We start from the raw sequence: 23836 nt of genomic DNA on the forward strand, positions 1-23836 counted from the left end.
TTATTAACACTGGTTCAGGGTCAGACATGAACACAACTTCAAACAGGTGGGGGAGGGCCTTTAAGACTGTATTAAGAGCTGTAACATTAATCCCATATTTTTTATTTGTTTAAGGACAAACTGTTGCAGGTGAAAGCAAAGTTTCGGCTTTTCCAAAAGCCGGCCAACTTTGATCAGAGGTTAAGGGAATGTGAACGTGCATTGGAAGAGGTCAGAGGTCAACTGGGTTTGCTGAGCACCCGCAGCATGGAGCAGGAAGTGGTACAGTCCCAGCTGGAGCAGTGCATGGTGGGTATATATGGATAACATCCTTGTTACTTACATTAATTTAGATAACACAGATCGATAACAGAAAAGGTCTGGTGCTTGAAGGGCAATATACTGCATGTTTTCCTTACTTTAATAAACCTGATTAAGCCCATCATGTTATGGAGTTCTTTAGGAATTAAATATTAATGTTAAGGAGCACTAAACTGTGTAGTACTGTGGATTTCCTGGAGTTTGGCAGTCCTGGACAGTTTTCTGTCATTTACTAGGGATTTTCTTTCAAGATTCCCCTCTTTGGTTATGGGTTGGTCCAACATTACAGAGCATCTTTAGCTGGAAAGCCAAGTCAATTTTTTCTTATGACACTTATACATGAATATTGAGAATGAACAGCATGTTTTCTTGCCATGTCTGTGGATAGTGGGGGCCCCCAGTGGTCATAAGAAGTGATTATTAACTTCAAAGCTGTGCTGAGGTCTCTTGATTCAGGTGAATCCATATTTCTTAGAAATCTCTAGTTTTTCTTTTGCAGAAGTTGTATAAAAGTCTAAGTGAAGTGAAATCAGAGGTGGAAGTGGTAATTAAGACAGGAAGGCAAATTGTGCAGAGGCAACAGACAGAGCAACCCAAGGAGCTTGATGACCGTTTGACAAGTCTTAAACTCCTGTACAATGACTTGGGTGCACAGGTATGATTTTTTTTTTTAGATTAAGTCTTACATACAGTTATGAAACAACCATGGTGCCATACATAAATTTTAACTGGCCTGACCACCTTTAGCATCAGATCAGTTAAAAATATCATGTTTAAGAGCAAGCATCTTTTGATTACATTTTTTTATTACAATAGTACTTATCACTATCTAAGTCGCATATCTTGTCATAGTGTTAATTATTGCAAGATTTATTATAACATCAGATAGAAAATATTAAAGCGGTAATCTGATGAAGAATTTGGATTACTAGGAGTTGGTGAGTGAGTCACCTAACCTTTCTTTTGCTTTCCACCTGTCATTTTCTTTCTCCTTTTCAATCATCCAGGTGACCGAGGGAAAGCAAGAACTAGAGAAGAGTCTGAAGTTGTTGAGGAAATTTCGAAAGGAGATAAACAATCTAACCGAGTGGCTAGCAGCCACTGATGGTGAACTGACCCGCCGCTCATCAGTAGAAGGGATGCCCAGTGACCTAGAGGCGGAGCTGACCTGGGCCAAGGTGTGGTACTGCCCAACTGACATACATACACTGAACTCAACTTAAAATCAGATGCAGCCATTTAGTTTTTAATATTCATAGGTTGGGTTTTAATTATTTTAGTTAGATTAATTATGTCCAGAGCCAAAATGTGGGAATGCCCAACAAAAATACCTTGAATTAAATTAAAATGAGATGGAGACATTGAAGAAAGGTTGATTTTGTAATTACCTTTATTAGATTAATTTTATTAGGTTAATTTATTAGGTTATTATTTTTTTTATTATATACACTGTACTATACTGTAAGCATCACATAATTTGAGCTTAGTTATATTAATCAGTGTACAAGTTGTTCTTAGAAATAGCATATCTACATTCCACCCACACTAATCAATGGGATGAATATATAAAGTATCATCCTGTGCTAGCCTCTGTAAATTTGCTACGAAATCTGTCATTACTTGCAGTTCAGCAGCTGTAACCATTGTAACCATGTTAACCGCTGTAACTGCAGTAACTGTTGTAACTGTTGTAACTTGCCTCTCGTCTTCTCAAGGCCACGCAGGAAGATACGGAGAGGCACGCACCACAGCTCCATATAGTGAGTGAGCTGGCCGAGGCGCTGAAAGTCCTGCTCAGAGGGCAGGAAAGCCTGATAGATGACAAGGTCAGCCTTCTCAGCTGTAACTGGATTGCTGTGACGTCACGCTGCGAGCAGTGGCTGAACCTGCTGCTGGTGAGAAGACGATCGCCTTCGGATGAATCCCTCCCTTTCGGCGGCGGTGAAATTCATTAACTTGCGTGGAAAAAATATCACTATTTTTACTCAATTCTTTACTTTTATGTCCCATTGTTTCTTTATTCAAAGAATATTTATTCTATAGTTTGGATCCTGTAATACCTTATTCTCTATGTTTCTCTTTTATTCCAAATACCTCCTTCTTCTCATTCTCTCCCTCACACCACTTTCTGTATTTTGCTGAGGAGCTCTGAAATAGGTGCTTTGCATTGTTTTGTCAAGAAAGACAAGCACCTTCATTTTAATGTCATTCCCCTCTTCGATGCAGGACTACCAGAATCAGATGAATACTCTTGAGCAGAATGTGGCTGAGATAAATGCCTGGATGGATGGAGCAGAGGCTCAAATGGACAACATGGAGAGCCAGGGCTGCGTTGAGCATGTCCTGAAGGTTTGCATTTCACTTACATATGCACACAGTCTGCCAGCTGCACTGCGTACTGTTTCCTGTGACCCTGTTTGTGTGGTAGTAAGAACAAGTCAAATCTGTAATGGCGTTCCTTCAGTTGAATTATATTTCGGTTAAGTTTAGATAGAATAATGGTTCAGTTGTGATAATGAGTTTTGTGCTGTATGTTCTTTGATATTTGTCATATATATTATTTTACACACTTCCCCAGTTTGTGGGACTTAAAAATTTAATGTTGTTTTTTTTTATAAATATAGAATGATTTTAATTCTGATTTTATCATACTGAACAATTAGTATTCGTCCATGTAGAACTTTTATGTTTTAATTATTTTCAAGTTCCAGCTAAAGTTATTGCATTGATTATAGAAAGATATAAACTCACCATCAATGACCAAAACCAAAAAAAAACATCAGGGTCTGCAGATGGAGCTGGCAGAGATGCGGGATAAGGTTGAAGAAGTGCAGAGTCTGGGTGAAGACCTCGCTAAAAATCGGGGAGAACACTGTAAAGCTCAACTGAAGCCTAAACTGCAGCAGCTCACTCAGCGCTTTGAGATGGTCACCAAAAGGATTTTACAAGGACAGGTATTGCTGCTTCAGTCGAGTGAATGAGATGAGAATCACTTTGAGCTCTGAATCTGTATTGTTTATTTGTTCTTGTTCAGAATGATTAGTACATGTGAGTCTGATCAGTACAAGCTGTATTGTACACGTGTGTTTGTAGACATATTTAGTATGTGTACATTTCAAAAGCAACCTTGAACTTCTATGGACAGAAGTGTATCCTTACTCCTACAGTGGTTTTTTTTAATATATGTGTGTGTGTTTATTTTATGTATTTACCATGTAGGCCTCTTCTCATGAGCTGGAGGAGTACTACAGACAAGCTAATATGTGGCTACGTCTACTGGATGAAGAGATAAAATTGGGTGAAAATGTCAAAGAAGATGATTTTCTTGAGGAACCAGTAAGACTAAAAATTTATTATCTTTTGTCAGTGTAGTATAGTAATTGAGGTTGTCAGGAAGTGAACAACCAAATCCAATGTGAAACCCCTTTTAGAGATGCGGCGCCTTAGCTAATTCTGTACACAGTACATTCTAGGAAGGCTCTCACCTATTATGCAGAGAAGAAGGGTCAATCCAGTGCACCTCATTTTCTTTATATTCTAGATTCGGGGAACGACAGAAAACTGGTAATTAGGAAAACAGTCTCATAATCAGAGAGAATATAGTTTAGTCACAAAAGGAACTCAGAGCCTTCTAATATGTGGATATGTCAGCCTAATGATTTCCTGCGCATGTGCTCTTATAGGCTGTTGATGAGGATACATTGAAGGCACTGTTCCTGAAGGGAGAGAATCTGCTTAAGAGAACCAGTGACCCATCGAGAGGGACTGTTCATGAAAAGCATAATCTGCTCCATGATAAATACAACACTCTGAAGGTACAGGGCTCACCATCAGAAATGTTACTTCAGAGGCTCATAAGCTCACAAGTTGTCTGTTTTCTTCCTCTTAAACACTATCCACTATCTATGTTTCCAGCCAGACTCTTTAGATATTTTCCTTGTCCTGACTTTGCCCTGACAGAATCTAAGAGCCCTTAGGAGGAAGACGGCGCTTGCTTTTGCCCCACAGTGGTATCAGTTCTGTAAAATGTCAGACAACATGATGCAATGGCTTGACAACACTGAGAGGATGGTTGCAGATCTGCCTGATACAGCTGAAGAGCCAAGGGTGAAGGTAAGAACCTTAATCTCTAAAAATTTGATCGAACATGATATGAACTTAATCAGAGACTTGATCAGAACAGGGAATTGTCACTACTGTTAACAAAAGTCTTAAATGTATTTATGTCAGGTAAGGCCAGCTAGCCTGTATTGATGGATGCACTTCATTTTTCTCATTTTCTTAATTTCCAAGATACCATTATAGTTCTTAATGAGATTGAGGATGTTTACAGGTTTACACTTGATGTTTTAATACAGCTTCAGTAAATCACAACAGTCAGATCAGATCTGAGCTCAGGTTCTCAGGTCTGCATTTGATATTTATGCAAACTGTAAGGGTATATATGAAACTGAATTTGATCATGTCGTCAGGATGTTAATTTCAGGTGTGGATCATAGACCAAACATCAGTGTTTACAGTGTAAAGAGTATGTTTAGTATATTTAGAGTGTTGCGTGTGTTTAGAGTATAGTGTGAAGAAATATCAACTACTTGTTTTGTTGATTGGCACCGTGAAAACAAAACAAAATAAGATATTTCTGAGTATGTATTATAAGTTAATAATAAATCACTAATCATATTGTTAGATAATTAATAAATGTGATCTGACCTATTTTTACTAAAGTGTCACCTGAGCCTAATAAAATAAAAGTCACTGAAACCACATTGGATGCACTCAACAGGGCAAGGTCTTTTATCTTCTAGGAATTTGCCACTAAGATTGAACAGCAGCGTCCGGAACTGGGAGAGGTACGAGGACTTGGTCATGTTCTCTCTGAAGCTGGGATGGCCAAGCTTGTGGAACCACACCTTATCCCCATTAATAAACGCTGGGAGCACCTGGATGTTAAGTTTACTCAAGTACATCATATGAGTGTAAGTTATTTATCTGTTGGATGCAGGTTATGATAGTAATGCCTGAAATGACAGTCATTTGTGATGTTTAATTGTATACTATGAAGGAACTGCAAGCTCTTCTGCGTGCTATTGCGGAAAACGAGGCTCTGCTGAACTCCCCCTGCTGGTCTGCTGCAACTGAAAATATACCGCAACAGGAAAAGTGCCTTAAGGTGAGATTCTAAAGCATGTGCATCATAGAATGAATGATGCTTCTTTTACCAGAGCTTTTATGGACTGCTTTAATATTTAATAAATCACACAACATTTCATATTTACATTAGTTGTGCATGCGTGCATAAAGGCTTTCATCAGTTTCATGCTGTGAACAGTGTGTCATTATAGAGGAGATGCAGGGCTTGACAAAATAGCCAAAAGAGAAAAAAAAAAAAGATTTCATAATATGTGGCAGATAAGAGTCTGTCAAGAACTGCTATTTCCCCCCAGCCCACCCCCTCACAACCCCACCCTCCAAGATTAAGAATGTCATGTGTGTATCTGAATTGGTTCACTATCCAGTAGGCATCTAGCAACTCCTAAACACAAAACAGTCAGATGTTATTTGATGACTTCACTTTTTTCAACACAAATAAAAAAAATTAAAAATTGCAGTGGGCTATGAAATGAAAATTATGGACACAGGAATGGAAAATCATGAGCTGGCTTGATGAATCATGGCTCCTGATATTTCCTGCTTGGGACAGAATTATGACATTATGACATATGAGGATTATGTGAAACATACATAACCATATATTAATATTACTTGATACCACAGAAGATCTGAGTATCACTTTATCTCTTTCAAGTGATGCATTTCCATGAACAAACAATAAATAGATCTTGATAAACTGGCCAGCCATATCACCACATTTCAAATTGAACAAATTTGTGCTTTTCAGTAGGGGTGCAAAAAATAGGGGTGAATTAAAGGGGTGAATTAAATTAAAAGGAGAGCAATGTATTTAAATGTTTATCTAGTGTTTTGTGCATTCAGTGTATAGTGTATGAGATACTAAGCTGATTCTGAATTATTCTGAATGAGTATATTAAGTATATTAACCATAATTGGTTAATATACTTAACCAAAGGGCTGTACAGATGATTAAATATAAAATAAATTGACTTTTATATTATTTAGGTAGTGAAGCATAATTTGGAGAAGCTTGAAACTCCAGTTGCAAAGACTTTGGACAATAAAGTCATCCCTCCTGAGAATCTACTCGTCCAACTCCTGAGCACCAACTGGGAAAACTTGAAGAAGCTCTATCCGGACAGGCTAGTGTAAGTATGAGTGTCAGGGCTTCCAGCTGCTCAGATTTATTTTAATGTAATGTTTAAATAAAAGCTGTCTTATGTAATACCAGGAAAAGGCAACCTAGCAGGTGATGTCACCAGAGACCACAAAAGTGTCCACAGCAAAAGCTAAAAACTACATTTAGCTAATTACTCTTTGGGTTTCAGCTATGAATTTACACTTTGACAAGATTTAGAGCTTGCTCACTTTCTCTCTCTCTCTCACACACACACACACACACACACACACAGATATATGTATTTATGTATGTGTGTGTGTGTGTGTGTGTGTGTGTGTGTGTGTGTGTGTGTATACTGTGTGTACAATTATTAGGCAAGTTGTATTTTTGAGGATTAATTTTATTATATTTATTATTGAACAAATACAGTGCTCTCAGTCAATCCAAAATGTTAATAAACCTCAAACCTGAATATTTAAGAAAGTAAAAGTGAGGTTTTGGCTTTCTTAGGAGAATATCCATGTTTGCATAATTATCGGCCAACTATTAGTGTGCAGAATTTTCCCATCTCACTTGTTTATTTTCATCTGTTAAATAATAAACAACTCAAAATGTACAAATTAACAACCACAACATCCCAGACACTGTTCAGAGAGCTGTACTGTTTTCCTTCATCGTAAATCTCCTGTTTAAGAAAGGCCCACAAGTTCTAAATAGGTTTTAGGTCAGGTGAGGAAGGGGTCCATGTCATTATTCTTTCATCTTTAAGGCCTTTCCTGGCTAGCCACACAGTGGAGTAGTTCTATGCATGCGATGGAGCCTTGTCCTGCATGATCTTCTTGAAAGATGCAGACTTTTTCCTGTACCACTACTTGAAGAAAGTGTCTTCTAAAAACTGTCAGTAGGTTTAGGAGTTGATCTTGAGTCCATCTTCAACCCAAAATGGTCCAACTAGCTCCTCTTTAATAATACCAGCCCCACCTCCACCTTGCTGGCATCTGAGTCGAAGTGGAGCTCTATGAACGTAACTGATCCAGTCAGGGAGCCATTGAAAGACAGAATGGGCTTAGTCCCTCTATCCCATTTATAACAGCCGCCCCTTCTCACCACTTTTTACACAATTCCGTACAGTTTTATACAGTTTAATTCAGCTTTTGTATGGTGTATTCTACCTGGTCATTTTCTGGTCACTGGCCACATTAATGTTTTTAATGGGCAATATTGTTTTTGTTCTCTATGTTCATGCTGAGAAACTGTACTCTTTTTTATCCTCTAAATTCCCCTTCTTTCCAGATACTTTGACAAATGCAAAAAATACAGTGAGGAGTTAAAAGCTCTCCAAAACTGGCTGACAGCTGCAGAAAAAACTTTAGTGATGTATGAGGAAGACCCAAACTTGAACAGAAGCCACCTTAAGGTACCAATGACACCACTGGAATTTACTCAGTAAAATGTATTAGACCAACATGACTATTCTGTTTAACAAAACAAGAACTAAAATATTTGTTCTTGCTCACAGGATCTGCAAGAAGGTTTAGAGAAGCAAGAGCTAGCAGTGAAAGGGCTTAATGTTTTGGGGGAAGACCTGCCTCTACAGTGCAGTAAGGAGGATGGAGATCAGATTAAACAGCAGTTTGGCTCCATCAATGCTCGCTGGGCCAAAGTGCTCAACCAGCTCACTGAAATAAAGAGAAGGTAAGCATGGGTGTGTAAGACAATTTAGGGTGGAACGATGGTTCAAGATGATTCTAGGATCCCAAAGTCCCAGTTTCTCAAAAGTATAAATGTTTAGAAAATTTCTTAATTGGTGCACTGTAGAGCAAAATGTTTGTTATTTTTGTTAAACAATTTTTAAAAAGTGTTTTTTTTACGTGTTTGTTTTTTTAACATAAACATGTAACAGTACGGTTGGGATATAATGTAAATGAGTAATGCAAACTTGTGATTTGTGGTACAAGTATGTCACTGATTTCTATATAATTACACAGATCTGCAGGGGCAAAGCTGGCACTTGCTGGCCTTCATGAAGATATAGGGGATTTTCAGTCCTGGCTGGATAAAGCAGAAAGTGTGTTTGCCCTGTCTTTGCAACCAGGCCATAGGAAGCAGCTCAGTACAGCATTAGAAAGTGTACAGGTAGGCTGTATTACTGTCTTTAAGTTAGTATTAAACATTTTGTACCCAGATTTTACACACACACACACACACACACACACACACACACACTGAATACACACTGTGTACACAAAGTTTACACGTTTGCTGAAATGATGTTGTGCTGTGTGTTTCTCCGTGTGTGTGTGTGTACGTGTGTTTGTGTGTACGTGTGTTTGTGTGTGTGTGTGTGTGTGTGTGTATGTATGTCTCTGTTTGTGCGTATGGGTATCTGTGATATCTTCAGGCTCAAGTAGCAGAATTACCAAGCAGAAAACAAAGTTTACACCATCTTAACACCAAAAGTTCATCCCTCCCTGCTGATAAATTCAAACCAGTGGAAAACAATTTGAAAGTTATCAACCTGCGATGGGCCAAGGTAATTCTTACAGGCTTAGACATTTTTACCCTATGCTATATCCGTCCTGTATAATTAGATAACAGTCGAGACCTTAAATTATTTTTACCTATACTATTTTGTTAAAAATTGGTGTAAGTATAGTAAATTATTGCAATGGTATGAAAATCATGTCATAATTACACTGTGGTCTAAATCTAGCATTAAAATGTTTTTCTTTCTTATTTGAACATACTTGCAAGGTTTAAGATACCATGTTTGTGCATTTAGAATTATTCATATTTTTCCAAATCATATGTAGGTAACACTTGCATCATTCCAACTCATGAAAAAATAAAATATCTAATCCGAAAAGCTGCAGAATATTTATCACTGTTTATATTACTAGTCATGTAAATAAATATATCAAAGTTGATAACATAATGATATTTATTAAATGGTAATCATAATATATAGAACAAACAAGTAAATCATTAATTCATTCATTCATCTTCTAAATCATTTAGGGTCACGTGGGCAGAGCCTATTTTGGCAACAAGAAAATCAGTATAGTTGTTTATATTAGTGTTTAAACTGGAACGAACACTGTTCCATTTGTTCCATATGATTTAAAAAATTTAATAGCAGCTGTATTAGTTAAACTCATTCTTATTAATATGAGTAGTATAATTATTTTTCACAGATTTGCTAATTATATTTCTGTTTCTCTCTTTTGTACTATGAAGGTGTCTTCTGATCTTCCTGAGAAACAGCGGCAGATCAAGGATCTCCTGAGAGACTTGAGCCTATACCAGGAACAACTGTTGAAACTATCCAGCTGGGCCTCAATAACTAAGAGTCAACTTGAACAGCAGTCTGGGGCCATTGACCATAAGGTATTTTCTCTTGTTTTCTAAAGTAATTTAAATATAATTAGAATTTCAGGTCCGTAAAATCTAAAGCAAATACATTTACATATGCATTTATTTTTCATAATGCAACCTATGGCTGCCAAGACAGTAGGCAGAGACTTTAAACTATTTCTTAAAACTCTAAGCAAAAAGAGTAGAAAAATGTCTAGCAGCATGAACTTGAGAAGGAACTGACCAGACAGGTGGAAGTGAGAGGCCTCCATTTGGTTTCTCTACATTTAGTTTCTCTCTAGCCTTGCCCCTAGAAACTCCCTTACCAAACAGGCCAACCAATGCAGAGAACAAGTTGTCACTTCTGCAATATATGCTCATTCACATTAAAGCAAATATTAATTTGAATTAATTTGAAGTGTGTTATATTGCACACAATAGGCATTAACCTGCGTTGGTGTGGATTTTTGGTTCTGTAGATTGATGACGCTATCCAGATGAAGAAACCAGAAGTAGAAACAGTTTTGGCCAAAGAGAGGCCTCCATGTCAGCCTGAAAAGGTGTGTTATTAAAAGTGATGTTACATTTTCAACATATATTTTTATAGTATATAATTACTCCTTAAAGTAAAATATGAAGGTTACAAAATAATAAATTGCCGACGTTTTGTCATCCATCGCCCAGGGGCAGTTTGATAGTCTGGCTACAGACTGGACAGCAATTCAAGTACTGCTTAAGGAATCGAAAGACAAATGCCAAGTTGCAAGTAAGGCTTCAAAAATATCAGTGAATAATCATTTTCATAATATACAGGTTATGAATGTTATATTAAGAATTATGAGTGAATTCTAAGTAAATAAGTTACTCATGTTGCTCATGGAGTTTCACATGGGAAGATTGCTTTTTTTCTTTTACTGTGGGGTTCTATAGCTGAAAGTCTGATAGCTAGTGCCCCAGGAGATGCCACAGCACTGGAAAAGTTCAAGAAGTCCTGGGCAGAGCTGAATGACTGGCTCTCTCTCCTCGATCACATGGTTCAGACACAAAGAGTGACCGTTGGAGATCTAGATGAAATCAATGACATGACTGGGAAACTTAAGGTTAGTACAATAAATTTCTTTTTGTAGAATATTTGTGGAATGGAATGTATTTTTTATGCATGATAATCCTATCTTTATGGAGTATGAAACATTAGGTCAGCACTTCCTAATGAATAAGGACTTGTGCATCTCTATACCTTGTCAATATTTTGGCAGATGAGGCCATACAGTTGCAACCCAGTTGCTTTTTTTACGAGTTGTTGAAGTAAATATAAATGTGTAAACTAGAAATTAACATGATACCCTATAATAAAAGCCATATATATTTGGCACAGAAGTTGACTAAAAGCAACTGCAGTGAGTTATGAGATTTATTTATTTATTTGCGGTAGCAGAACATTATGACTAAATAAATACATGTGGAGAGACAACTCATTTTAAAACTGCCTCCTAGTCTAATAACTATAACTGATAACTTTTGTGGTTCCTCTTATACAAAGGCACAAAAAAGTGAATATGTTAATTAATCATAATTAAGTGAGGTAGGAGTGAATCCTTTTTTATAATAATAAAAGGTTTAACACATATAGCAAACATTTATTATATAGACCTTAGGAAGCTTGATCAACCAGAAGTTAATATAACATTGTGAATAGTTTATTGTGAATCTTTTTTTAAATTATATGATGTGCTCTTTTTTTCTGTAGAGATTCCTTTAGAATTTGTCTATAAATTAATATAGGTCACTTTAAAAAATATTTTGCAGTTAACACTGCAAGACATGGAACAGAGATGTCCACAACTGAACAAACAGATTACTGCAGCCCAGAACCTCAAGAACAAAACCAATAACCCTCAAACACGTGCTACCATTACGGACCAAAGTAAGTTTATTCACCTTTACATTTTTTGTACCTTTTTAATATATTTAATGTCTTATTATTATTATTATCATTATTATTATTATTATTATTATTATTATTATTATTATTATTATTATATCAGTCATGTCTTAATTTAAAATTTAACCTGAGGTAAATTGAGACTGGGAAACAGGAGGCTTAAATACAATGACTAACAAGTGAGGAAACAAGACACAGATGAGCAGAATAAGGGGCAGATAATAAAACAAGACTGGGTGTAGACAAGAGTGAAACAAACAAAACAAAACCACATGGAGCTATTGCCATGGAAACAGTGACGCTAAAAGAGGGAAAATATTCTACATTGTACTTTAAAACTGATTAATGAAGTCACGTTGAATTACTTTAGTAAGATAGTACATGTAAGGTGAAAATATGACCAGGAAAAACCACACAGGAATTACTGGAAAATAATTGATAATTGTTATATTTAAAAAAAACAAAAAAACAAGTAAAATCAGTGCTAAACAGCTCTACGGGTGGTTTGCTACACAGCTATGCAGCTTTCCGCTATGCAACACTGAGTGCTGTTCTCACTGGAGATTCCAGAAATTCATGTAAATTCATTTCTTGAGCAATGCCTACAGAGAGAAGTTGGAATATGATGTTTTTAGGATATGTTAAAGTTAACCCATAAAACATGATGGGGCATGTTAATATTAACCTATAAACATTTAATAAGCAATGGCTTGTTCACTGGCTGCCCTGAATTATAATGAAGTATTCTAATTTTTGTTTGTTTGTTTTTTGTAAAGTTGACAAATTACAGGCACACTGGGAAGAGTCACACACCAAGTTGATGGACAGGGTTCTTCAACTTCAGAACATGTACCAAGATTCAAGTCATTGGCTGGAAGCCAGGAAAAATGTGGAGCCTTTCATAAAGCAAGGCAATGAAAAACTCGAAGGCCGGAAGGGAGTCTCACCCAGTGTTGATGATTTGAAGGTCAGATAAAAATAAATAAATAAATAAATATATATATATATATATATATATATATATATATATATATATATATATATATATATATATGTGTGTGTGTGTGTGTGTGTGTGTGTGTGTGTGTGTGTGTGTGTGTGTGTGTGAGAGAGAGAATGAAAAATGAAGGGCCACTTTTTTTATGGCTTTAAAATGACACAAAATAGAAGAGGAAAACCACATTTTTTATTGTGTAAATAATTCATTTTTATCATGTAGATACGGTATATACTGTAACCTTGCAGAATAACTATAAGCACTACAAATGCATGTCATGTTTTTATAATTTGTGAAAACTGCAGAAACTTTCCAAAGATATAAAGCAGTGGCAAGCTCAAATGGATGTGACCAATCAACTGGCAAACAAACTACTGAGCCTTTATGCAGATGATGACACAAGCAAGATTAAACAGATAACTGAGAGCATGAATCTAGCTTGGGCCAACATCAAGAAACGGTGAGTTTGTCACTGAATATTTGGAAAATCATTTTCATGAAAAAGGCTGACCATGTTACACACTTCATATGATTATTGGTGCTTCTGATTAGGCATCTACTCGTTTTCAGAAACACCACAATGTTGCCATTAATATGTTCATTATTGTAGTTCAGGAAACATCCAGCAAGTGGCAATGGTGTGCTGATAATTATACCAGTGATAGTGTAATTGAACTTAAATGTACCATGAAATGTGTGAAAATGCGAAGGGGATGTATTCTACTGAACTTATTTGGATCAAAATAATACAGTACTGTGCAAAAGTCTTATGCTGCCCAAGAAAATTGTGGGTAGTTATTTCTTCCGGGAAGCGTTGTAATGTGGCTTGAACCCAGGTGCGATAAGTAATGACACCAACAGTCTACTGGGTGAGCTACCACGTTTTAATGATGGTGAGCCCATGTGCAAAACAGTTAGATCTTAGAACAGGTCAAACGAGAGGAAAAACTGAAAACACCATGCCGAACCTGGAAAAAGGGAGAACAAAAGATGCCACAGGAAGACTGGCAACCCTGATGCACTGGGGAAAGCTAAACTAAAACTCACAGACCTCAATACCCAAAGTTACCGGCTAGGAGTTTGGCTCAAAACTTTAACAAAGACCCAGCACTGAGTGACTGGGTCACTGGGCTTATATAGGTCTATCCCAGCTGTTGGGCAGCAAGCCTGAATAGTAGCGTGCCTGACTTGAGGCCTCCCTCTGGTGGCCGGAGGGGGCCTCGGCCTGGTGTCAACCCTTACAAGAGTGTAATTATTTCATTAAAAAATTGGCACCAAATGACTTCTTTTGACTGTGGTTGCTTTCTGATCTAAGTGATCTCACATATCTTTAGGTGTCTTGGCAGTGGATTCTGTTCAGCCCAGACTGTAAGCAGAGAGATGTAATATTTAATTGTATTTCACCTTGTTTAAAGTCATTATTATGTGAGTCAAGAGAGTACAGTTGGAGGTGTTGCAGGAAGAAATGCTTTAGTAGGATACCACTGTCACATATATTTAACACTGAACATATACATATACATATCCTTACACGTTAACTTGCTGTGCCCCTGTGGTATATCAATTTCTTGTCATGTTTGTTACACCATAAAGTCAAATATTTACAGATAGCTGAATTGAGGTTGGAAACATGGAACTTTTACATCATTAACCTAAACCTATTTAAGCATTATATTCCATGTTTAACATTTGTCATATTAAGTGATATTTTTTCAAATATTCTGGTAAAAAAATACATACAATATATTATGAATTATACATTTTTCTTTCAAAGATTTTTTTTCTGAAAAAAATCTCTAGAATGAATTACAGTAAGAGTTCTTAATTTTGCATATTTATACACGAGGCAGAAAGAAAGAAAGAAAGAAAGAAAGAATGAATGAATGATGAAATGCAAGTGTCCTCTCCAGCTTTGACCTTTAGCACGTTATTAGTAATACTGCATTGTAGTTGTACGGTTCAGCTTTTAAAGAAAGAAAACAAGTTCATATAGAATAGTACGTTTCTGCTCAGTTGTTCAACTGACCATTTGCCTTTATTTGCTTTTTTCAAACCTCAACCATTCACCAGGGTGAATACTAAAGAGACTTTGATTGCAAGAAAAATCTGTCATATCAAACATGACCGATTGTCATTACCGCAAACATGTATTGCAGATCTAGCAAAATCCAAATTCGGATACCCATTTGTGTAGGTTAGGAGAAGATGTCAGAGAGCTGTGAAGTTATCCAAATGTGCACTTCCCACCTTCCACCCTGCCCAGCAAGGAGAAGCAGACAGACACAGGCCTTGTCTGCTTGTTCTGCCTTGCCCACATTCCAGGCTGCTATTCCTTCCATCTCTTGGTTTCAAGAGCTCTTTGTCTAGGCTTATTCTTTCACACCGTCCCAGAGAAAATGCCTTTAAGTCACTCCTCCTTACATGAAGGGCCCTCGATGAGACATTAACACAGGCTCTTTTAATGTCACTTCTTGTAACAGCAAATTTATGAGGTGTTGTTCAAGCACCAAGTCCGCTAGGCACACATTTTCATCTTTGTTCAGCACCATTTAGCAGCAAGACGCTGTCAACCAAAATAATCATTAGAACTCAGCCAATGGAATTGGTTGTAAGCCTGGCACTTTCTTTACTGCAAGTGATTTTGTGTCTGTATGCAACACAAAGGGATTAGATTATGAAAAAAAAATTCCTTAAAAAGCACACAGGACACAGATGGCAGGACATAGAAGTAAAGGAACATTTTTATTAGGGGCAATCCAGGAATTGTGATCGTAGCAGGCAAGGATCAGACAACATACAAAGAAACACAGCTAATCCATGATCCAAAACCAAAAACAACATACAGAGTCAAGAACCAGAGAACTGGGGTATAATGGGAAAAACAAGACAATCACAGGAAACAAGAGTAAGACTTAAGTAAAGAGTACACAGTGCAGGAGCTATGGGAACCCCTGAGACATAAACCATGACAAATTGAAAGTTGTAGGGAAAATATAAAACTGCCAGTGATTTTATGGCTGTCTGCCTAACAGGTGTGACACATTAGCAGTTATGCATCATTCAACAAAGGGACACATTAGAGAATTGGAACTTGTACTATGCTTAAAGTGCTCTACTCACTTTTTATGCATTTGTTATGCATTCTTCTTTTATGCATTTCTTATACATTCTTTTTTGTGCAGTTCATACACATATACATATATTCATGTAGCTTTAAACTTCATGTTGTATGTTGTGCAACCATTTTATGTAGGTGGGTAACAACTAGTATTCTTGTAAGTTACCTTTTTTTGCAACACATCTGATGTTTTCCACCCTAACTGTGAACACTTGGGGATTTTAGTGCAGGGGACAGGGAGGCAGACCTGGAGCATGGACTGCAACAGATGCAGCACTTCTACATAGACCTGGAAAAGTTCCTTAATTGGCTAACCGAGGCCGAAACTACGGCAAATGTCTTGCAAGATGCCACCTACAAAGAACGGCTCATGGAGGACCCAGGAGCAGTGCGGCGGTTACTGGAACAATGGCAAGTAAGTATACAGTTGACACCCACACATTGTGCAAAGCCTGGTTATTTGAGTTGAAAAATGAGGTGAATTGCCCATGGTAAAAATGTACATTTTCTTACAGTTTTTGAAGCCCTACAGTGGGTTTGTTAATAGAGCCATGAAACCCAGGGGTAGCTCAACTCTGTCTTTGTAATGAGCTGAGTTTTATTTAAGCTGGAGTTCCAGTGAAGTCATTTACTATGCAAAACTAAGAATTCCTAAAAATACTATTAGATAAGAAAAGGGAAAAATAATGACTACTCTGTGATGTAGAGTTGCACATGATGTAAAATCAATTGCCCTAACTGACCAACTAATTGTTTTTTAAATGCCATTTTCTGTCGCTATGTGCTGTTTAGGTTTGAAATGATACAACACATAAACATAGTGATTTTTTTTACCCTAATACAGCATTGGTGCTAATCACTAATGACAGCACACTGTATTCCCTGTAATAGTGCACAGTAATGTAGGGGTGTGTGTGTATATGTATGTGTGTATATGTATGTGTGTGTGTGTGTGTGTGTGTGTGTGTGTGTGTGTGTGTGTGCCCTGGCATGTGCTTTTATGGGTTTAATTGTTGCAAAAATGCCATGGCTTAATAGTGGGAAAGTAGGAAGTTAGCGATACTGTGAGTTAATGAGGTGAGTCGGTGCATCAATGATACTCCTTTACATGAACATCATCAGAGATCTTCATTGGTTGATGGCCCTTCTTTTTTATTTCTTAATGGAATTGTATGAATGGTAGTATATGATTGTCCATATTTGATGAACTCGTTTTATTTGTTCATCCTCATTCATTCTTAAAGGTCTGTGATGAAAACATATCCAAATTTGCAGTGTACAATACAAGGTTTCTAAAAAACTGGGCATTTTGGAGCCTCCAGAAAGAATAGTTGTAAATGCACAGAAAGACAAGAAGTGCAAGGTTTTACAAACAGACAAAAGTAGACAGATGGGCACACACACTGTTGTTGGGGATAGGCCCATGACAGATCTCAACCACAGCAAAGGTTAGACGTCATGACTCACTGGGTACTACGGGTCTCAGAAAAGAGACATGAATGGTCAGAGAAGCAGATATATGACAGGAATTGAAGACATGATGTCACACTTTTTGAGGTGGCAGATGGTCAGGACTGATGAACCAAGGGCTGAGATGCCAAGCAGAGGTTGATATCCCACATAAATTCTGGGCGTGAATTCTGGGAGTGAATCCCAGAAATTCTGGGCATGCTCGGACCAGAGGGGACACGCCAGTCGCACTGTTTGTCCCTTGAGATAAGTTCATGGATTCAGCTTCTCCAGACTGCCATTTGACTGAGCAATGCCCAGATGACAGGCTTACCCAAAAACTCCATACAGACCTTCTAAAATTGAGATGTTAGTTGTCTTACTCAGATATGTGAAACCTGGGAGGTGATTTGTCTCATTCAGATATGTGTAACCCAGTAGGTGATTTGTATTCTCCAGTTGGGTGTAAACCCTTTAGTCACATGACATGGTGAGACATGTGTTAGAACAAGGCTTCCTCCATCTTATAGACAGTGGGGAGACCTGGAAGCAGAATGCTGAGGTTACTGTCTATTCTGAGAGGTCTGTAATAAAAGTCTACTGAAAGCTGTGACTGGGATGTTTTGTATGAGAATAACTTTTGAAAATATCTTTTACACTACAGTCTGCAAGCATAGGGCCTGAGCCATCATAGTATAAGCATAACTCAACTCACCATGTTTCATCTTGGGAGAGATGATAAATCTGTTTACCCATCTTCCTACATTCCTCAGGATGATCAAAATGTTCCAAAAAAGGCCTTTAATTTGCAGCCTGTAAACCTTTACTAAGCCCATGGCTTATCTCCTGGCTTTTTCTCAAATTGCAGTCTCATATGCTTTGGCTCCAACAGTAGGCAGAGACATGATAAATGATGCTTTGGGGGGATTTATTAGAAAGCTAGAGGGATTGTGAGCCAGATAGAGCAAATATTGCAACAAATATTCACTACAGGTGTAGGTGTCATTGTCAAGCTGGTCTGGCTTGGACATCTTCAAAATAGACTTGCTTCCTCTGATGGACTCAGATCCACTCTGTATAGAGCACTTACCTGTGGAGAAATTCACTGTTGTCACTGTAGCTTTTGCTGTTGCTGCTTGTTCATAATGTTGTCAATTCATGACAGTGTTGACTGACACTTGCTGTGCAAAACATATTACTTTGGCAGGAGTGCTTCAGAAATAGGTGTTTATGGAAGAACACACTTTATTAACAAAACACAACTGATATACGTAGCAAAAGCAAAAAGGCTTAGACTTGTTTCATCGAATATATAAAGTAGGCAAGAAAGCACAGGAGAAAAAGACATAGACAGACATAGCTTGAGTGGTGGCAATTATATGTCCGATTAATGACTTGGAGATGAGTAACGTGCTAGTAGTCAGGGGAAGTGGAGCATTGGAGACACTGGGTGTCTTATTATGGTTTTGAACTTATTATAGTTTTAAAGTTTTATTATAGTTATGCCAAGATACAACTGATATCTGCCATTTTTAGTTCTGATCACTAGAAAAGGTGTAATGTTTTGATCCTTCTCGTTGTGTGTTTAAGCAAAATGCACACACATTCATTTATGCTCTAAAATTGTTTGAACATTTTCCGTTGTCCTAATAACAATGTGTATTCCCAGGAATAGAGCAACCATTGATGTATATTGCTTATGTCCAACAAAGTGTTTTTTGATGACCATGGTTTTTGTAGCCATAGTACCATCTACATGACTTAATATTAACTTACAGTATATTTTCAGTTTTGTTTAAAAGATTAAAAGTTGTTTTGTTATGTTTTATTTGTTTTTGTTTAGTTAAGTGAGCAATGAAAAGTGATGAATCCCTTGTCTTGGTCATTATGCTCTAACTGGAATGACAGATATGTGCACTTGGCAACAGAACATTGGAGCAGTTAATCATGAAGAAGCAGGCAAGCTTGTGGGATATGAAGAGAAGCTTCTGTTCTCTCACAAGCCAGTACTGACCCTTCCTTCAGTAGCTGTGCCCACACACCCTATAAACAACAGCTCCAGTGTGCATTCCTTAGCAGAGTCTTAGGCCTGCAAACACATGGCAGTAGAATACATTTTCTCACTGCTTGCTATCTTTGACTGTTTCAGTCTCGGTTCCATATTATTTCTCCATTTACTCTCTCTTAAACACATCCATATGGTGAGGAAAGACAGGGTCTGGGCCTTACAGACTCGGATCTGTTGTTTTCATCTGATGCCTCTCATTCTATGGAAATGTTACACAGGAAAACCTATCACCTTAAGGTCTGAAGTTCACTGTCCTCTTCTTGTATGTCTTCTTGTAAGCTGCTGCTCTTTATGTAATTTGTGTTTATGGGAATATGTATTGAATTGTAAGTAACATATAGTAAATACATGTAAAAACATGCAGTGTTAAAAAAGTATCTGTTCATAATTCCTGTTATCAGTGTTTGTTAATGTGCTTTTTAAATAGATAGTTGGATAACTGCCATAGCATAGAAGTTATTCTATAATGCTTCAATTATGGATATAATTGTTGCATGTGCTTGATATGTAGACTTTGAATTCAAGGAAATTTAAAACTATTATTCAGTAGTCTATAAAAAACAATAAAACAATAAAATTGTGTGAGTTTACGGTGAGTTTTATGTAACATGAGATAAGACTTATTAGATGCACAAATTGTTCAATTTTTAAAATTTCTCATGGTGTTTTGGGCATTAAGTGGTATTAGTAGTCATGCTTAAAAACAAAAAGGAGCCAGTTCTATATTTGAAAGTTATTAGTCTAGTAACTAATATAACTTATTTTTATGGTTTCATGTGTTTGCTGACAAGTAACAGTGGACAGTGAAATGATTAAATCTTCTGTTCCCTACAGGATCTCCAGATGGAGATTGATGCCCATACAGATATGTACCATGCACTAGATGAAAATGGACAACGTATAGTGGCATCTTTGGAAGGAACAGACAATGCAATTGTGCTTAAAAAACGACTTGATAACATGGGACAGCGGTGGCATGACCTGGGCAAAAAAGTCATTAATGTGAGGTAAGAGGGAGTAGAGAGTCAATAGAATGTAGGTGGTCAATAGAATGTGTCTATCGTAAAAATCACCAAAACAAACAAATGTTTGTGTTCTTGATATTAGAAACCTAATGACAGAGTTTCTGTTATTAAAAATATAATTAAATTAATTTCATAATTTATTTAAAGGCTTCATAGACATGAAATTGAGACACTTAATAACCACAACACTCTGTATGATTTACCCTACCATGGTAAATCATACTGATTATGTAAAACATCTTAAGATGTTTCTTTGTAGGATGATCTCTTAAAGGGGAACAACAGTGATTTATCCCTATTTCAATATCTGAAAATGTTTTACATGTGATCTCTGCAGAAAATAAACTTCTAACAATATTTCCCTTTAAGAGTACTTTTTTATCACCTAGATTTTTTTATTAGACACATTTACTGACTGTTTTCTTTCAAGGCAGTAATCTTAAAGTGTTTACATTTACCAAGGTGACCTTTACAGACTGGGAGCAATGCAGTGAACAATTGCAGGACTTGTCACCTCCACTCGACCAACACACACACGCACACACACACACACGCACACACACACACACACACACACACACACACATATATATATATATATATATATATATATATATATATATATATATATATACACACACACACACACACACACACACACACACACACACACACACACACACACGCACACACGCAGACACACACACACACACACTAGCAGTGCCATTGTATATAGAAGCATAAATCTCACAAGACACCACTACGGAAGCAGTAGTCTTATCATGTTTGCTCTTTTGCTGTCAACCTCAAACCTGAAAGTGCAAACACTCCCTATACCAGTATGGGTAGACACAACACGCATGCTATGAGAAGGTTTTGGAGACAGAAGATTTTTCCATACCTCTTATCTCCTCAGACATCACTTGGATACTGGCATGGAGCGGTGGAAGCACTATCACATGTCCTTACAAGAACTGCTCCAATGGCTACAGCTGAGGAGGGAGGAGCTTGAACAGCAGAAGCCAGTGGGGGGTGATGTGCCAGCTGTGCACGAGCAGCTTATCATACATAAGGTCAATGCACCAGAAATCACACACCATCCGGGGGGTGGGGTGGGGTGGGGGGCACTGTCTTGAAAATTCAAAACATCTCTAACCTTTCTGGTCTCTTAAATTCACCATAATCATTTGCCCTAGGATATGTTTCAGGCCCACTCCTCTAATTTTAATGCTTTGAAAATATTACCATCCACAAAGATAGTAAACAAAATAAGCACCAGTCAGTGGATATTCTAGCCCAGTTTAGCTATTTGCTAATGAATTGGCTTGTCAACACACATACCCATGTAACAGCTCATAATAAATGCACTGTCATATTTGAAGTAGTAAAAGGATGAAGGAAGCATATCTGAGCCTTGTTCTGCAAAAAAAAAAATCCAGTTTCTTTCAAATTGTTTTTAAGATGTTTGTGACAATCCAATGCAAGTGTCATGGAGAAACTATATTCATTACTCAACACATCTGTTGTGAAAGGAATAACAGTAAAGTTGATGCTGAGTTTAACTTAATTAGATTGCACAAAAGTAAAAAAAAAAAAAAACTAAACTCAGGTGAATTATCAAGCTTAAGCTTTTTCAATATGTAATGTGTTATATTTGTATATACCTGTGGTGCAGTCACAGGTTCATTCATGCTGAAACACTGAATTTGGGGGCCTGTTGTTATAAATATTCTAGTAGAGACTTCTTAACAATTTTGTCACAGGTCTTCAGGAGAGAGCTGAGTGCAAAAGAGCCTTCAATCAATGAAGCACTTGACAATGTGAAGAGCTTTCTGACTCAGATACCCACTGAAGAAGGAAAGCAAAGGCCTGGACAAAGAGGTATGTCAGTGTTTATTACTGCTTTTAGGACCTAAACGGAATTTGAGGGGTGTTGATACCATTCTTTATCATTTAAGACAGGCAGACAGAGATAGAAAGAGCTTTATTGATCTGCAAGAAACTGTAGCATTACAGCAACAGACCATATAACTATAAACATCACAGATGTACAATAGATATCTGACAAAAAGGACAGGTAAATGAGAAAAAAATAAAATAATGATAATATAATCAAATATAAGGTACTTGAACTGCTAGAAGTTGTCAGCATGGAAAAAGAAACACGATGTTTTGCAAATGAGTTTCTGACTTGCATCTAATGTCCATTCAGTGAAATGTAAGATTAAATTGTTAAAATTAAGGACGCTCACTCCAGTAATCCAGAACATGGAACTTTAACCCTGATAAAATTCGTGGTTGACTTAATAAAGCATTTGTTCATTTGCAAACAACCCAAATATTCTGCAAGCACTGGTCAACATTTGTAATAACAGCAAAAATGTCTTGCCAACTGCAAAGTATTGTATTATCATTGAAATATCTAAATATGTATAAAATGCCTTGTTTCTGCATTTTGTGTATTACACACTTTATATATGACACAGATGTCAGCTCAGAGGAGAGGGTTCAAAATGTGGGGCGCATTTTACGCAAGGAGGCAGAGGATGTAACCACAAGGTGGAAGGAACTAGGTGCAGCAGCAGTCGACTGGCAACAGCAACTGGAACTGGCCTTGGAGAGACTGATGGAACTTCAGGAGGCAGAGGACCAGTTAGACTACAAGCTTCACCAAGCTGAGATGGTAAAGGACTCCTGGGACCCAGTTGGAGACTTGCTCGTCGACAATCTGAGCAACCAAATAGACATTGTTAAGGTTAGTTTGACCATGTTCACACAACAGGGTGGTAAACCCAATGTATTTAGTTAATTTATTTTTACTTACCTGATTTTTTTACTGAGTAGTGTGAACACAAAAATGTTTTCAAATCTAATTTGGGCCACCTTTACATATGGACATAATTCGACTAGATACATGTTTAATCAGCATCTGAGTGATAATAGCATGTCTAGATCAAGTATTTTATAACATCATACTTCACTGAACAGGTGAAGATCATTGTCTGAGCATCTCTTCTGCACCAGTAGATCTTATTCCTGGCACTTCGCCAGTAGCAGACATGCTTTCTGGTCTGTCTCACAAATGTGGTGTTTTGTTGTTTTGCTTTGCACCCTGATGACAGATATGGATTGTTTACAAATATGAATATGAAATGTCAAGTCAGAATGAAGACTTCATATCTGATCTGTGGATGAATTAGTGGCAGATTGAATATTCCTATGGAGGCCCTAGTACTGAGTGATATATATGTTGTAATTAAGATTTAACAGTTTGGCAGATTAATAGGGTTACATCCATGTAGTCCAGACAGTCTATTTAGTGATAATACA

General features: G+C 37.2%; 1 protein-coding gene across 10 annotated transcripts in view; it reads left to right on the forward strand.

The window, feature by feature from the left end:
* The window catches only part of dmd (dystrophin), a 112330-nt gene that overhangs the window by 45859 nt on the left and 42635 nt on the right, over positions 1-23836 (forward strand). For 9 of the 10 annotated variants that reach the window (XR_004776987.1, XR_004776988.1, XM_035534638.1 and 6 more), the window contains exons 32-59: positions 115-288; positions 800-955; positions 1308-1478; positions 2016-2195; positions 2527-2649; positions 3084-3254; positions 3520-3636; positions 3984-4115; positions 4261-4413; positions 5106-5276; positions 5363-5470; positions 6439-6581; positions 7847-7970; positions 8073-8248; positions 8542-8689; positions 8955-9086; positions 9791-9940; positions 10387-10467; positions 10592-10673; positions 10838-11007; positions 11714-11831; positions 12626-12816; positions 13152-13306; positions 16190-16379; positions 20316-20488; positions 21423-21579; positions 22270-22387; positions 22993-23261. Coding sequence is in view for 8 of the 10 variants with exons in the window: in XM_035534638.1 (XP_035390531.1) it covers positions 115-288; positions 800-955; positions 1308-1478; positions 2016-2195; positions 2527-2649; positions 3084-3254; positions 3520-3636; positions 3984-4115; positions 4261-4413; positions 5106-5276; positions 5363-5470; positions 6439-6581; positions 7847-7970; positions 8073-8248; positions 8542-8689; positions 8955-9086; positions 9791-9940; positions 10387-10467; positions 10592-10673; positions 10838-11007; positions 11714-11831; positions 12626-12816; positions 13152-13306; positions 16190-16379; positions 20316-20488; positions 21423-21579; positions 22270-22387; positions 22993-23261 (4233 nt within the window). In the remaining 2 variants the exon portion in view is untranslated. Of the gene's footprint in view, positions 1-114; positions 289-799; positions 956-1307; positions 1479-2015; positions 2196-2526; positions 2650-3083; positions 3255-3519; positions 3637-3983; positions 4116-4260; positions 4414-5105; positions 5277-5362; positions 5471-6438; positions 6582-7846; positions 7971-8072; positions 8249-8541; positions 8690-8954; positions 9087-9790; positions 9941-10386; positions 10468-10591; positions 10674-10837; positions 11008-11713; positions 11832-12625; positions 12817-13151; positions 13307-16189; positions 16380-19481; positions 19719-20315; positions 20489-21422; positions 21580-22269; positions 22388-22992; positions 23262-23836 lie in introns of those variants that run through there. The other variant, XM_035534643.1, reaches the window with a different exon arrangement.

This window comes from Electrophorus electricus, chromosome 16 (genome assembly GCF_013358815.1).
Source record: "Electrophorus electricus isolate fEleEle1 chromosome 16, fEleEle1.pri, whole genome shotgun sequence".
Classification (NCBI taxonomy): Eukaryota; Metazoa; Chordata; class Actinopteri; order Gymnotiformes; family Gymnotidae; genus Electrophorus; species Electrophorus electricus.